This window comes from Dermacentor silvarum, chromosome 8 (genome assembly GCF_013339745.2).
Source record: "Dermacentor silvarum isolate Dsil-2018 chromosome 8, BIME_Dsil_1.4, whole genome shotgun sequence".
Classification (NCBI taxonomy): domain Eukaryota; kingdom Metazoa; phylum Arthropoda; class Arachnida; order Ixodida; family Ixodidae; genus Dermacentor; species Dermacentor silvarum.
The window spans coordinates 15714695-15731338 of record NC_051161.1 but is presented as its reverse complement, the minus strand read 5'-3'; the positions used below and the strand labels follow the sequence as shown (position 1 = coordinate 15731338).

General features: G+C 44.1%; 1 protein-coding gene and 1 non-coding gene across 5 annotated transcripts in view; one reads left to right on the top strand and one right to left on the bottom strand.

Annotated features, from left to right (window-relative positions):
* The window catches only part of LOC119460668 (sodium- and chloride-dependent GABA transporter 1), a 31256-nt gene extending 18196 nt beyond the window's left edge, over positions 1-13060 (bottom strand). Inside the window, exons 1-6 of one of the 4 annotated variants that reach the window (XM_037721710.2) lie at positions 12787-13060; positions 10784-11134; positions 8616-8747; positions 5945-6158; positions 4355-4487; positions 952-1086 (exon numbers count right to left, since the gene is read on the bottom strand). In XM_037721710.2, the coding sequence (XP_037577638.2) occupies positions 952-1086; positions 4355-4487; positions 5945-6158; positions 8616-8747; positions 10784-11069 (900 nt within the window). In that variant the 5' untranslated portion in view covers positions 11070-11134; positions 12787-13060. Of the gene's footprint in view, positions 1-951; positions 1087-4354; positions 4488-5944; positions 6159-8615; positions 8748-10783; positions 11135-11756; positions 12010-12219; positions 12739-12786 lie in introns of those variants that run through there. The other 3 variants (XM_049655146.1, XM_049655147.1, XM_049655148.1) reach the window with 3 other exon arrangements.
* Positions 13061-13270: 210 nt separating this feature from the next.
* Positions 13271-13343, top strand: Trnar-acg (transfer RNA arginine (anticodon ACG)). The gene has a single exon. It is a non-coding gene; the product is annotated as a tRNA-Arg (tRNA).
* Positions 13344-16644: the final 3301 nt, after the last annotated feature.

Below are 16644 nucleotides of genomic sequence, written 5' to 3'. Positions count from 1 at the left end.
CATCGCATTAAGGCATGTAGCAGTTATAGCATTCTCCTTCATCAACACTCATTAACCCTTTGACCGACTTTTTAATTTTTCCCCAACTCCCCTCAGCCCCTGCCAATGTTTTTTTTTTTTCTCCACGCGGTGGTTCGGTGCACATTTCATGCTACATAGAAGCTGTTTTATTGTCGTCACTTTCTCCCATTTCAGTAATTGTGAACAGTTCGTAAATTCCTTCATATGATATGTAATAGACCCGACAGATGGACCTGCCATACTGGCATGGCCATTTTGGTCCTTCCAATACACAGCCCCGGCCCCCATATTTATTTATTCATTTATTTTATTTTTCCCATTTTGGTTCAGCAAACATTTCATAAAAACTAGTTCTCCGTAGTGGGTTTTTCAGATGCAGAACTCCATCAACAGTTCACATATTTCTTCGTCTGTGTAAGTGAATGGACCTGCCACACTGGTTAGCCTTGGCTGCGCTGTCGAGGCAGAGTGACAGAGCACTGAGATATTTACCCCACTTGCAGTTAGACATTTAACTAATGACCTCTCCTTAGCACAACAGATATGCATCGTTATTTTTTGTATGAGTTGCTTCTGCAGAGGCAGGGAGTGTGCTGAAAACACAAAATGAGTACACTCAGGAGTGGCAGTGAAAGTTCTTTTTTTATTGTGTGCAGGTTAAACATGCGAAAATACAGCATAGCATACCAATGTGAGAAAATAAGCTGAGAGCGTGGCATGGCTCTGGTTGGCAAGGCCATGGAATCCATCATGTCTAAGGATCAGAGAGCCTCAATCAAGTGTTCAGCTGGCATAAGGACCTATCTTCATTGCACATACTACGTTCACAAAGAATATGTGTGACTGACTCGATGAAGTTTCAGCTGTCAGAATAGAAGCCTGTCATTTAAGAAGATGATGGAAGCAGCAAATGGAGGGCTAACGGCTTACGTGTGGGTCCAGTAGCTTTTCCCATTGTGGCGTCACATAGAAGAGGAGGCCCATGCTGGCACCAGGCAAGGTCACGCCTCGCACCAGCAGCACCAGCAATATCACATATGGGAACAGGGCCGTACACCAAATTATCTGCAGCAAAAGTCACACACATTCAGCTTCAAACTGTTGCCGTCACTAGTGTGGTAACTGACAGAGAAACATGGAAAATTACATCAATCAAGAAGGGTGTTAGTTTCAGCGAGCTTCTTCCTACTGTTATTGTAGGAAGTGAACGAAACGAGCCGAAGAAACCGTAAATCTGAGTCTGGAATTTCAATAAGAATTACGTACTTCCGGAAGAAGTCGACTATTGTATGCTCACACTCAGCCGCACCCACCCATATAGGAATGAAACTTTGGCCCCACTGCTTATTGGTGTCATAGCCATCGGGCCACGTTAATTTTAATTACTTTTGAACACTCAACTAGCCTCAAATCACGAGAAGCTTAAGCCCAGACCACACATATGCTTGCCAACACATACTCATTCCTTGCTGCTCCTGACTAGATGCCTCAGCAGACATGGCTTTATATTACGCTATATTGATAGCGCTTCAAAATACGTAATCTGGATGTGGCTACTATCCATTGGTAAAGCTGATGCAGGACAAAGCCCATCCGCATCATGTATCATGGCCAGACTGGAGCACATGAGTGCAAGCACGCACTACAGCTCCACCATGCACCTAGTAAACATTGCACTATACGCATTGCAGTTGCGCATAGTGTAGCTACTGTGGCTGCCACAGCGTGCCGCGACTAGCCGAGCCGAAGCAGAAACCGTAAATCTGAGTCTGGTTCATGCTTCGGAAATACAGTGCAGACCACTTATAACGTAACTGCATTTAGCGCGGGACCGGTTGTAGCGTGGGTTTTTTTGACCACCGATATCTCCCATAGAACTCAATGTATAGGCGGACCGTTTATTGTGTAGGCGCGCGAAGCAGAATACCGGTTATAGCGCAGTTCTTTTAAGCGCGCGACCATGAAATTGACGCATGGAGTACGGCCTTTTCTAGGAGGTGTTGAGCACGGCCACACAGTTGCCGGGCGCGCAAACGCGAAGGAGTGGGAGCGCAGGCGCGCGCGTGGTGACGAGCGGCGAAAAGCGAAACAAAAAGTCGCAGTTTCCCCCAAAAGAAGCATCAATTGCGTTAGCAAATTTACTAGTAGAGTATACGGAGTAAGGATAGTAGTTTTATCGCTTGCATAAACTTCGACACATCCGCTTACTAACTGAATTAACAGGCATGGTGTCAGCGCGCACAAGCAAACATGAATAGATCGCACTCGATGACCGCAGACAAGCACTGTAAAAACACTGGCTTGAGCAAATGCGGCAGGAGCAGTGACCAAAGGTTCGTGTGGTCTATCGCTTCAACGGAAACTGAGCGGCGAAAGCACAGCGCATACAAAGGTTCGAGCCGTGTGGAGATCGCTTTCAAGATATGGTGCGTGCGACAGCTCTCAGCCGCGCAAAGTACAAGTACGCTGTGGCTTGCAGAGTAAAAGCCGCGCCCCCTCCCTCTCGCGCTGCTTTCACACTTTCCTCCTTTCATGTGAGAGATTGAGTCACCAGTCCCGATTGTGCCCGGTCGCAAGATATGCATTGAGTACCACAGCTAAACGTCGCCTCCCATCCTTCCTTCCCATCCCCCCACGACCTTCCGCACGATGAGAGTCGTCAGCGTTTGCTCTCTGCCGTATCTTCGCTCTCCATGAAAGCACGCGTCCCTCGCACGCTTTCACTCGCACATACAGCATACAGCATGCAGCATTTTTTTTTTCTTTTTTTTTTCCAGGAGTGGGAGCGTGTGCGCGTGCGTGGGGACCAGCGGCAAAAACCGAAACAAAAAGGAGGAGAAGGGTGGGAGACTTTGGAGGAAGGAGGGCGCGTTTTCATCACTATAGCAGCGTCCAGTCAGGATGTGCGGGGTAGAACGGTAGCACACTCCCTTTTTTTTTTCTTTACGTTTTTTTTTTTTTTTTTTTTTCAGGAGTGGGAGTATGGGCGTGCGCGTGGAGACCAGTCTCCAGACGAAAATAACAGCGTTCTTTCACTGATGCCGCACTTGTCAGGAGAACTTGGTTTCTGTGCTGTGTTGCGATTGTGTTGCATGTGTGTGTGGGTGAAATATGTTATAAATTGTGTTTGAATTTCGGTGGGTTGCCCGTTTGGCATAAGCTAAAGCCAAAAAAAAAAAAGCATGCTTTGGTTATAACGCGGTACCATTTATAGCGCAGATTTTTACAACTCCCGCAACTTACGTTATAAGCGGTCTACACTGAGTGTGATTGCCATAGTGATAGGTGCAAAAGAACATGTATTACTCATGCCACTCAGTACGAGAAAAACACAGCCGCGTGCAGCTATCTAGTACACTGTAGCATAGCAATCTGATGAGACCAACGTTACTATAGTAATAAGTGTGGGTTGCCAACAGCGCCCGTCAATTCCCACTAAAAGAAGAAACACAACACTGAAGCCAGGTGACCCAACACTGTAAGCGAGGTACCACCACCAGCGCTGCCCTGCTCTTTAGCAACACAGAGGATGATGAGGGGGAATGAGAAAGATAAATGTTGCACTCATACTATCTACGCACATACTAGGTGTATTGAAAAAACTATTTTGGCAATATATTCCTGAGAGGCCCCACACTTGTTCCAAGGTGTTTTTGGAGCTTCAAAAAAGGTGGTTCAGAGCCCCTTTAAATAGCATTTAGGGAAATGACGTGTCCATTTTGTGGTTATAGGATACGATGCAAGTCACAGCCCATTGCCTCCGGGATTTCCAGTGCCCCATGAATGCTGCACAATCTTTGAGGTCGTGCTGAAGAGCTGTGCTAATTTTCAACGCTCTGGGTCATGCATTTCTTCTGGTAAGCAATAATGGCGGAATTTTTTCAGTTTCTGTATTAAAAACATCTATTTTTTAGCACATTTTGTCAAGCATTCGCTCGTATAAAATGTAAAATTTTGCACAGAGGCTACTGTATATCTACACTATCTGAAACTAAGGCTTTTGACATGGTCAAAAATTTCTTTCTTTGCACTTGGCCTTTAAAACTGAGCCTTGACAGCTGCCTTATGACACATTACAACAAAGGATTGGGAACATGTGTGCAGTAGCCACTACCTTTGACTGTCTGCACATTTGTTAAACTACCTCAGAGCCTCAAGCATGTAGCCAATTGAGCATGTTGGTCTTCTTGCAATGCTCTTGAGTCATTATGGTACACCCACCAACAGTGGTATGACAGCTGGCAAAAAATTTTCCCACCCCTTGTTGGCACTGTGCAATGCAGCACCAGTTCATGAGAAGGCCGAGGAACACACAAAAGTCATATAGACATGCCTTGCCGCTCTGATGAATGCCCCTCCATGTGACCAGGAAGACAATGGTCCATGCAAGCAGCAGGCACAGTGCCAGCTCAGACCGCACGCTGCCCACATCTTCAAGCCCTGATGATATGTTGAGCACACGCTGCCTGCACCAAGAAACAGCCTTTCTTATATAGGCATCAAGAGGAGCTACTTGGCCACCGGTGCTAGGAGACATGTTTATGCCACAAAGTGAACCCACATGCACAGAGGATAAAACAGGTGCCACAAGGCACAGGCTCTTGCGGATGTTTCATTATCTGCATTCCAGTAACCAGTTTGTGCCATCAACACGTTTCCTAGCTTTCTCATGTAATAGACATGCCCTAAAGGAGCCCCAGTCACAATACAATCAATCGGTGTCACAATAGTGGTTGCCTGTTCCTTGGACAGTACATATGAACCCAATTGAAGAATATGATTTTGCACTATGGGTGGCTGGGGCCATTCAGTGGCACCTGACCTCTAACTTGATTCATGGTACACCTTACTACATTCATAGATGCAGCATATGTGCTGCAATACCTTCGCAGTTCATCACCATTCGCACAACTCAAAACCGGCAAAATACCACAAACGAGCAAGCACTATGGTGAAGCAGCCGCAACATATTGTCCTCAATGCAATTATCATTTGCCTATCTAAACCCCTTGTAGGAACTGCCCGAAAATCACTATGCTCCGTGACAAACCAAGAATTTAGTAGAAGCAACACCCACAAAACCACATGTTCTCTGTGCCTCCACTCCAGAACATCATTCCTGGCAGACTGGGGTCAATAAAGAAAGAAGTTCAGCTCCATTGTGACGTCACGGAAACGATCAAACGTGATTGGCTGGCACACCTATATACAAATTCTCATTAAGTTGGACAGCGGTGTATTTGGCCCTGCATTCTTAGGTTGTCACCAGTCATAGCTATGCCGCTCTGCGCTATCGAACCCACGCATGCCCACGAATTACCTAATCTCATCAGTACGTCTAATTCTCTGTTGTACCTTACCGCACTTCCCTTGCCATCATAAAATGTGCAATACCACGAATCTGTCTGCAATGACCCTAACCTAATGGCCAGTGAATTATCATAAAAACATTTCGTTTATAATGTTAATGCTTTATGAAACTGCTAAATTATTGCATTTAATATGTCAAAGCCATATAATAGGAGCTATAAAGGACACCACAGTGGAGAGCTCCTGAATAACTGTGACCACACAGGGTTCGTTAACATAAAACATAAGCTAAACACACACACATTTTTGTATTCCAAGATCATCAGAATACAGCTGTCACAGTTGACATTTGATGCTGACCTGACACTTAGCAGCAGATTGCCATAACCAGTGAACGATTGCAGTGGGTTGTCATTACTTTTATTCTACAAAACTAATGCAATAAGCACATACAGTCAAACGGCTTTATAACGAAGTGCTTGGGTCCTCTGAAATCATTCGTTATACAGGTCACTTCATTCTAGAGGTGTTCGTTGAAGTGGAGCTCAACTTTACTACCATGTTTGCAGAACTAATTGTCGCATCACTGCCAGGTTAAAATATGAACACTCACTCCCAGTACTCCTGAACAGGTGTGGTAAAGGTGCTGTTGACAAGGCTCGTCCCATTCGGTTCCCTGCAGTGTTCGGTATTCCAGTAGTTGCCACAATCCTGCCACGGAAGCTTGCTGGTGAAGGATGCGAAAAGGTAGAACATGATCCACGCAACCAAAATGATGTAGTACACATTCGAGAAGAACACCATCACCATGGAAGCAATGCCCACACCTGCAGTGTTAAAAACGAAAAAGAAAGATGGATGGTTTTACGGCCCACATTCAAATATGTTCACATTGATAATGGCTGGCCCTATTGCTGAAAGCTGGTCAAGTGGTCTACTGTCATTATTAAACGTGGTTGCATCACTAAGCAAGACGTAACACAAACACAAAATGCACAGGACAGGCACTGGGCATTAACTGGCTTTACTAAACAAATGATTACATGCAGAAAAGGCTCACATTCGTGGCAAAGTTCGAGAATACATTACACAGCTTGTGTCGCCTGTTATGTGCGTGCCATGCATCCTCTTGTTCAAGTACGAATCAATTGGGATCTTGAATAAAGAAACTGATTACTTGAACAAGAGGATGCATTGCGCTTGCATGTGATGGGCGACATGAGCTTGATGTTCGAGCTTTGCTATCAATGTGAGCCTTTTCTGTGCATAATCCTTTGCATAGTAAAGCCAGCTAATCTACAGCACCCATCCTGTGCATTTCGCATTTGCATGTTGTCTTCCTCAATGCTGTAACCATTTTTCATAATGGTTGTCCCTGTGTATTATTTCTGTGTGGCAGTGCAAACTTCTAAACATAGACCTTGGCCAATACACAAAGCAGGTAGGTGAAGACTTTAGCTCGAGAAAAATTGGTAGACAATTTGGCGACATGCGAGATTGGCACTGCAAAGCTTGATCCTTAAGCTTACAAGCATGGTAGTTGAAATTACACGAACTGTGAAATATTTTGTGACAAAATACTATAGCCTGTGACAGGAAGGGCACAAGGCAGCAATTCACAACCAACTTAGATAGTAACACTAATTTCCGAAGCCACCACTGCTTATGGGGAGACTAGACTTTGCAGGCTTTGTAAGAAAAATGTACTGATAAAACAACATCAACTAAGAACCTCCTGGGTCAGGACAACATAACCTTATTCAAATTTCATTCTTCTCACCCTTTGACACTGTTTCGCACACCGATGTATCACCATTATTATCAGCATCAGAAATTCCACACAGTGTGTGATAAGGAAGGAAAGAAATTATTGTATATGGCCTCCTAGTCAGGACAACCATCTCTACAATTCAAAAGTTTGTATTCTATATAATAAAAGGAAGCTGTGAAATTAGAACTATTTCGATTTTAGCATGAACACATATGCACTTTTCCTGCATGCAAGACAAGCATGTTCAAGGAGCATCAGGGAAAAGAGCACCTTAAGGGGAGAGGCGGGTCAAAAAATGGCGATTTTCATTAAAGAAACAGGCTTTGTGTTTTTTAGTTGTTTCAGCAACATTGATCTCTCCTATTTCACATATGATGAAATCAGAGCCAGAAATGATCGGGAAAAGTATAATAAACTCGGTTAAAGCACTCGAGGTGGCAAGAAAATACACAGATATGACACATTGTCAAACGTGCGATGTGTCAAACCGCGGTGTCGCACGCCATTGGGCTCATGCAAGGTGGTAGGCCTAAGCTTTTTCTCTCCAAGGTTAGCTTTGCCGCATTACAATCTCCCCGGGAAGTAATAATAATAATTAACAGAAGTAAACAGCTTTTATAACTTTCAATCGCATTTTTCTCAACTTCATATTTTGGGCAAAACAAGGCATTTGTGCACAACATTTTATGTACTTATTGTGTTCCAATCAAGACCATATTTGATGGGCGTAATTTTTAGGATATGTAGAATGCACTTATCTAGAATTTAATGCAATCAATTTATTTTTTTAAGGATGAAAATTTTTAATGTACTCGGGCACCAGCCACTGAATATGAAGCACCAGATACGGAATTTTTCTAAAAAGTTGCCTGTAAAGGGAATCACATTATCTTGCTTATTAGCACTCAATGGAGTGTTAGGGATAGGAAAAATAATTTTGCACTGCTCTATCATGCTAACTGCAATGTCCAGCAGCTGCACAAACATGCACTGCTTCTCACTTATGCATGGCACTTAGGACATGAAACCATCGAGATATCCTAAAACTAAAAGTAGATTTCGAATGAAGAGATCAAGCTCTACAAGTGGTAGAATTTTCATTCACCCAGCATCATTATTTAAAAAGAAATATTTCTGAGGAGCGTCTCCCCTTAAAAGAGTACTCCCATGACAGGAAGATTTCTTGCATTAGCTCAAAACTCTCTATTCCATAGGAAGCTTACTGTCAGAGTGCCCTAAATAATTTACTAGAATACTTATTTCTATGAAACAGTGTCAGTTTCGGTACCTAGGCAGTGGATGAGTATTGACATCATGATATACTGAATCAATCCATTCCTGCAATTGCTGCTGCTGCCATGTGCGAGCGCAGCAAACAGCAAATTTTGCTTTGTGATTACATCATGATAGTGTCAATGATGCCAGGTTCAGCATTTTGAGACCGGAGCCTCACGCTCTACATTCCTAAGGTTATTTACTAACAAGCTCAAATCTCAACACCTTCAAAGGGTACCTTTGAAAATGGGCACCAGCTTCCAGACACCAATGCTGCCGCGGCAAACGTACTGGCCCAGGGCCACTTCCAGAAGGAACGAAGGAATGGCTGTCAGCACGAGGCATACGAAGTAAGGCACCAGAAATGCACCTGCAATAGATTGCCCCACATATGAGGGCAGTGTACTCACACACACAGTGTACTTTGATGTGTCCATGGAACATAGGCCGACGTGAGCTCACCAGTAGCGTTGGTGGTGCTCAAAGTTGCGTGTTGCGGCTGTTTTATGCTTTATTATATTTAACTTTTTTATTGTCACCTCTACTACTTAGACGAACTTGAAACACAAAAACAAACCCCTCCCTTCACTTTTATAACTAAACCCTCCTTTTAACTGATGCCAGTTCCGTTACACTGACCATATTTTGTACCCGGATTATGCTCGTCACCCTGGAAGAAGAGTAAGCTATACAAGTGCTGCCAGGAAAAGCAGTTGTTGCCTTGACAAAGACCAGTCCTGTTGGCAAAATGTTGGCTTCAGGCTGAGGCTTCACTTGTTTAGTCACTGCTGATCACTTTGAGTCACCATGTTCTCATTATGAACCCCATAGTGTAGTGGGCCAAGGCAAGACAATCCAGAAACCAGCAGCAATCTAAGGCAAGATTAACCCCCGTATTCAGAAATGCATCTTAACTTGAAGCCCATGCTTGACTTGATATAAACGACGCCTGGCGTGAACGTGCCCAAGATGCTCACTGCGTTTCCTTCGACCCGTTCACAATAGGCATCGTGTAGATCAAGTCAAGCATAGGCTTCAAGTTAAGATGCATTGCCGAATACGGGGGTAAGAGGAGACAATAAAGGCAGGGTCGTTTTGGAAATCACGGAGGTGTTTACAGCCTCCCTCTATTAACAGCATAGAACCTAGAGTTAAATACAACTGGCGACGAGGAAAACACAAATCCTTTGTCTTGTTTTGATTTCACACCAAGATTGTATTTTATGACTCAAACAGTAGAACACACACGCAGCACGCACGCATGTGCACACACACACACAGCAACAGCACTTGCCTGCTTTGTCCAACAAAAACTATGAAAACTTATGTGCACACGTGGCCATCAACAAAAGGAACTCTGCGATACAAGTGAACTGTCGCTGCCATCTGCGGTTAGGTAAAGAAAAACAAGCAGCAGCACGGTTCTGCCACTTGGTGGCGACACCAGCCCGCTTGTTTTGCAGAAAATGCTTCGCCAACCAAGCACAGAGATGATGGCAGTTTTGCGTTCTTGCAAGACAAAGTGCACATTGGCAATGCCAAATACCTCATTCTACTAAGTAGCTATAAATCGTGAATTCACACTCGAACTTTGAGCACCAACGAAGGAGTGTGAAACACAAAGTACCATCAATAAGTTGTTTAGGTAAATAACCCCCAGGTTACTCTAAACCCTATTTTCTCCCATTGCAAAGTGCAAGTCATTCAGCACACTTCACTGTCATAGTAGAAGGTTATGAAGGGTAACCAGAAAAAATTGGCCCTTATAATTTCCACTGGATCTCCAATCCAACAAATGACAGTAGTTGAGCCAGAACCACAAAGGAAAAAAAAAAAAAAAAGAAAGATTTTCTTCAAACACAAATAATGAAGAAACAGCAATACGGGGCCAAAACTATCTGGTTTGCGTTCGGCAGAAATCACTTGCTGAGTAGCATAAATTGCTGTGATCTTTTTACATAGTCCTCCCTTGCACAACATTGCTGGATTCAAAGTTGCATAAAACAAAGTGCTGGTCATACCGATTAGCTACAGTGTAAAATAAAATTTTGGGGTTTTATGTGCCAAAACCACCATCTGATTATGAGGCACGCCATAGTGGAGGACTCTGGATTAATTATGGTCACCTGGGGTTATTTAACGTGAACTTAAACCTAAGTACATGAGCGTTCTTGCATTTCACCCTTATCGAAATGTGGCCGCTGTGGCCAAGAACGAGCCCACAACCTCAAGCTCAGCAGAACACCACCATAGCCCCTAAGCTACCGCAAAGGGTAGCAACAGGCTTTATTGGTTTAACAACAGGTTTATTGACAATGGTCAGTTGTAGTTTTGATGTTAAAGTTAAGGAAAAAGAGAGCACAAGACCCGTCATAATAAAGACACTGTTAGTAAACAGTAACAGACCTCCTCCATTTTCATAGCAGAGGTAGGGAAAGCGCCAGACGTTGCCGAGGCCGACAGCATAGTTAATGCAGCCAAAGATGAAGTCCAGCCGACCTGACCATTTGCCCCGATCTCGCGTGTGGCCTGCGGTCGAAGAATCTTCTGCTGTCTGCACTTGAAATGCTGCCACAGGAGGCTCCTTGGTGGCATTTGGCTGCAAATCTTCATCACACGACACACGTTTAGTTCTCTCCGACAGGTCATCGTTGGCCACTTTGCAAGCTGAGTTGAGTGAACTCGTCTCCATTGAGGATTGTCACAATACCATTCTGGGTCCGGAGAAATTCAAGGGACGTTACAAGGTGCTGCTCACTATAAATAGAAGAAAGAAAGAACAAGTGCCAGAGATCAGTGCGGTTTTAATTTGGGAAGAAGGCATAAACCAGCAAAAATTATGGAAAAGAGCAAGTGTAAGGGCCCAAACAATTACATAGAGATTCTGCAACACCACTGATCATGCTAGATGAATGTTCTGTTAAACTGTACAGCTAACGCTTCCTTCTAGTGAAAACACAAAGTGTTTATCGGGTTCTATGCTCTTGCCGAGCACCGAAATTCTGAGAAGTGTTAAATCGACTAGGAATTAGCACTAGTATGTTCTGCATAAACAAACACCACAGTAGCACATGAGGTTATTCCCTTGAACACAAAGTGTAGCTGGTGGTGGCATTTGGTTCTTATGTCTGCACTTTTTGTTGTTCTACACGAGCGGCTTCAGATAGGAATAGTCAACCTTTGCAAAGTACTACGTCAGCACTTCCACTTGATTGCATAAACTAATAAATGAATATTTTTTTATAAATTTACACATGGTTTGTTGAGCGTATTAAATGCCACTGCTTGCAAATAACACCGCGACTGTTGGCACAGAAAGGTATATGCCAAAAGCATTTTTAAGCATTTTTATATTTTAGTAGGGTACATATGCCTTTACTTCTTATAGCAATCACCTCCTTCCACATTCTATGCCAGAACAGAAAATTCTGTCAAGCCACTTTTACGCTGACATCTGTCCAGAAAACTTAGGTAACGGCGGAGTAGGAGAAAGTCGCGTAGTCAAGCGATGATCCTGCAAAGGAAGATCGAACCTATCTGCTAAGCTAGCAACACCGAACAGCTGCGATCAAAAAAACGTGATGGCAGTGCACGCCAGCCGTGCACAGAGCTGGGGCGCAGACACTGCCCCCAAAGACGAGAAGCACGCAGATAAGACTGCGCCGTCTACGGATAAGGAGCGACACCGTACATTTCATGATGCGCACTACGAGTCCAAGGTCGATTGTATCGCCTAGGCGTATCACGATGCAATCAAGATGCAGACGGCGCGGCACGCGGACACCATAGCCACCATAAACAAGTATTACGCAAATGATAAATGCAACAGATGCGTCTCTCACCTTCGTATATAGCAAAATTGGCCGATGTTAGAGAGCTACGGCTCATCTGACACAAATGAACTCGGGGTCATTAAACTTTTGAAAAGCCGGTTTGTCCTGCTTGCCGTGGCAATGATGCAAGAAGCGACAATGATCAGCTTCCTGTTCTCTCTCAGGAGTGCCGCCTTTTTTTGCGGAAGGCTACAACCAAACGAAAGCGCCTTTACAAAGCCGGCGCAGATGAGACAATTAGTGTCTACAGACTGAAAGGTCCACTAGAAGCAGAGCCGCAACCAGCCGGCAACAGCGACGCAAGCAGCAGCGAGATTGATCGCCGAGCCAGACGTTTTTGTTGATCGCATTAATATCGCAATGGTACAGACTCGGTGAGAATCGTATTGCGCGAACGTTCCTGCCGTAGAATAAATGATCTCTCAAAGTGAATGCGCGCCGGCAAACGATCACTAGTCTGCTTTGCAGTTCGGATCAATCAAAGCGGGCAAAAAAGAATGGCGTGCTGAACGTACTTCGTCCGCGGATAACATTTGCATAATGCGAACAAAACAAAAAAAGGGAGTGAAATATTACCCCCGAGGAAAAGCGAGCAAGGTGACTCGGCCAGCTGACTTCGATTCGCAGACTGGAAAGGAAAAGATAACATGGTGCGCAATCGGAAAGTTGGAGGCCTATCTATGTTGAACATTTACGCGAAGTTTCAATACACATTTCTTAACGTTAATAAACTAGTGCATTGCATTTCAAGGCGAAATTACGCAAGAAAGATTCTACATTTGAATTAAACGCCGCCAAGTCGCCTCACACAAATTTGCCGGCATGGAAATGTTTCAGCCGACAGTTGTCATCGTACGCATAGCCAGAGCTGCCAGAGCCATGATGAGTTTCAGCGTAAACAGAAATTCGCACTTATTACCGTATAATTTTCTAGACAATATTCTGAGGGCTACGCACAAGGCATATTATTGCACATAATAAACTGTACTCTACGTAAAAAAACTAGAACATTATGAATCTGTTGTGAACATATAAAATTTCATCCGTAAGGTCACCTCGTGGGCCTGTGGCGCAACGGATAACGCGTCTGACTACGGATCAGAAGATTCCAGGTTCGAATCCTGGCAGGCTCGAGGATTTTTTTTTTTTTCTTTTGCTTAAAAACAACTTTACTACAACTTTACTATAGAGCGAGAGGCATAGGATTTGTATGGCTGTCATTACACTCAAACTCGCTTTGCGGGATCTGGTTGAACACCTATTCGATGCACGCTGGTAGACCGCCTCGATCCTGGCTGAATGCGCGGATGTAGAGGAGACATTTGTATTTGGCATCTTCTTGCAGCTTTCCTTGCGAACCCTCCAGCACTTTCCTGACCGTAGCTTTATAGGTGCCGTAGTCCTGCCAAATAGCTCAATTACGTGAAAGCCTCTCCATGGGATCGAACATCGGTCACCCAAGCACAGCAGCCCGATGCTCTAACCATTAGGCCACAATCGGACGTATATAATCGTCACGTGTCATATTGCGTAAAACGGGTGCGCACGCCTGTTTACGTCAAAGACGCAAGAATGAAATGGGCATTTGATTCACTGCTTCACGAAAGCGATCGCTTCACGTAGATTTCAAGATGCGTGTTGGATCTGCATATTATTTTTTCTTTTGATATCAATTTAAAAACAAGCGGCAGAATTAATTAAGCCATCTCAGGATGATTGCATGCATATCGACGTTAATGTGCTTAGCATTGAAGCAAATATATATCGACGCCACCACTGAAACGAGTACTGCTGCAGCCTTGCCCTTCTTTCACACTTCCCTATGGACACACTGCGGCGCTATCTAGCGGCGCCGCCACGAAGTCCGCACGTGTTATTAATCAGACAAGACTGTCTGAATATACATGACACGGATTCGATCCCGGCCAGCAGTGCATGGAGAAATTTTAAATGATTATTTTTGTCATTCAAGATTGGCGCATACCTGCGGTGAACAATGGTGGAGTGAAAGAGGATAGATATGGATAGCGCAAACGGCGCAATTCCCAAACAATGCTAATCGCATAAAAAAAAAAAAGATCCCCCGTTTATTTGCAAGAATGCAGTGCTGTTGTCCAAGTTGTTTTATGACTTAGTGCTATTTTCCAGCGAGAAAAAAAAAAAAGACGACAATCACGCGGAACAACTATAGTGTAAATGGACAGCGAGCGGGTCTTGTCTACGCGGTTGTCTCGTTTTAGCACTAGAAAACGGAACTATACCCATTTATTCCGAAGATACCCATAACCACTTGTCTATATATATATATATATCCACTCCTTGCATTTGATGTATATTAGTCTCGTATAGTTTATATTAGTCTAGTACATTTAAACTTTTTATTATATAACCTTCGCGAATTCCGTGTCATACATTTGGCGGGTCTCATACAATTGCTTTATTGGACTGGACTATTGATTTTGCCCTACAAGAACTTATTAGTTGTCGATTACCTCATAGGCTACTATACTTTTTGTATTGAAATCTTCGCTATATGGTATTCTTTCGAAATCGATCATTCGTTAAAAATGCAATCATGGTTTCCTTGCTCCATTATTTTTTTTTATAATTTAGATCATTAAAGGGACACTAAACAGACAAATGATTTCTTCTGTATCGTTAAACTAGCCTTCTACAATATCAAAAACCCCACTCTTACCACGATAATTAAAGACGCTTGGTAAGCCAGAAAAAGCGCAGTAACAAAAGACGGGTGGCGACGCTTCCTTGGAGTTCCCGCACTAGCTCGCTGTGACGTCATGGATCCTAACAGCTTCTCCTATAGGGCCTAGTTCATTCTTTAGAGGTAAAGATAGACTGCATCGTGTTCTAAAAAAGCCAAATATTGAACGTGGCGACTTTCGGGAACTTTCGCTGAGCCAACGTGGCCGAAATATGAAAAATTCCTTGAAATCCGGGACGTCACAGTGACGTACCGTCTTTGAGAATTTGGCGCGGAATTAAAAAACTGAAACTTCGACCGTCATTTTCTCTTCTAATATTGAAAATTAATGGCAACAGAGTTCAAACAACGCTTTATCCGTCTAAACTGATTTAGTGTGTTCCTTTAGTTGCCCTTTAAAAAATGTCGCCCGAAAGGCGAAGCATCGATTGCGATAGCAAATTAATAGACAGCTATACGAAGTAAGGATAGTAGTTTTATTGGCTGCATAAACCTGTAAACATTCGCTTACCACCTAAATTAACAAGCATGGCGTCACGCGCGCACTAGCAAACATGAACACTTCTCACTCGATGACCGCGGAACCTCGCTGTCAAAACGATGGAGTGAGGAAGCGCGGTAACAGCAGCGAATGAATTGACCTTCGTGCTGCCTCTCGCTTCAACGCGAACTAAACGGCGAAAACAGCCCACACGAAGCTATCAGCACTCGGCGCACTTTGTCCCCATCGCAGATCGCTTTCAAGATAAGTCCCGCGTCGCCGCACCATACCGCAGCAGCCGTCGGATGGATACTTTTTAGCCACCGTTACGCCGGAGTAAAACGCCCGCCTTCCTTCCATCCCCCCCCCCCCCCCCCAACCCCTGGTGCCTTATTGCGTGCGACTGAAGATGGCGCGCTTCCTCCCCGCTTTCCTTCTTGCACGCGCGAAATTGAGCTGCCATAGTCGGTTCTTCTCGCGCGCTTTCACTCGCACATAACTCGCGCGGCGACTACGTTATCGCTCTTGGACTTTACACGGAACATCGTGGCAATGCTGACGGCGATGACGACGGCAGAAATGCGCCTGGAGTGTCAATATAATTCCTATCGCAAAAGCAGCTAGGTAGATTAAGCAGCACGCGGATCAGAACCAGTATAATCTAGCTATTAAAGAAAGAGAGAGAGGAGAGAACGGCTACAATTGTTTACAAAGTGATATACATAAACGAATGGATGAAGCAATTTTCTTTCCTCCATGACATCACCTGTAAACTGCCGTAGTTATAGTAGTTAATGGTAGATACATCACGTGACTACCTGCGCGTTAGGGCAGGTTACGGCCAACACCCCATGTGTACTGCTTAATTATCCGGCCTGCTTTTTCCAGGTAGCTGTCGACTCCAATAATTACGGTATGAAGCCTCAATTTCTCGAGAGTGGCACAAATAATTACAACCAGTGGCGTCACTATATATATGGCCATTGCCGCCCGCGGGGTGGTGGTCCGTCGCGCTCTCTCGTTTCAAGCAACGAAGCTAACGAAGCACAATTTTATCACGGCTTGCTTCAGCATGGAGTTTACTCTGTAGCTAAGGGCTAATTATTTTTATTTCTTTTTGAAATGTCATAAGTAATGAGTGCACCCTACAAATCTAAATTCAGCACGACATATCACATCGAAAGCACATATATTTACGTGTTTATATTGGATTAACAGGCAAAAAAAGAAG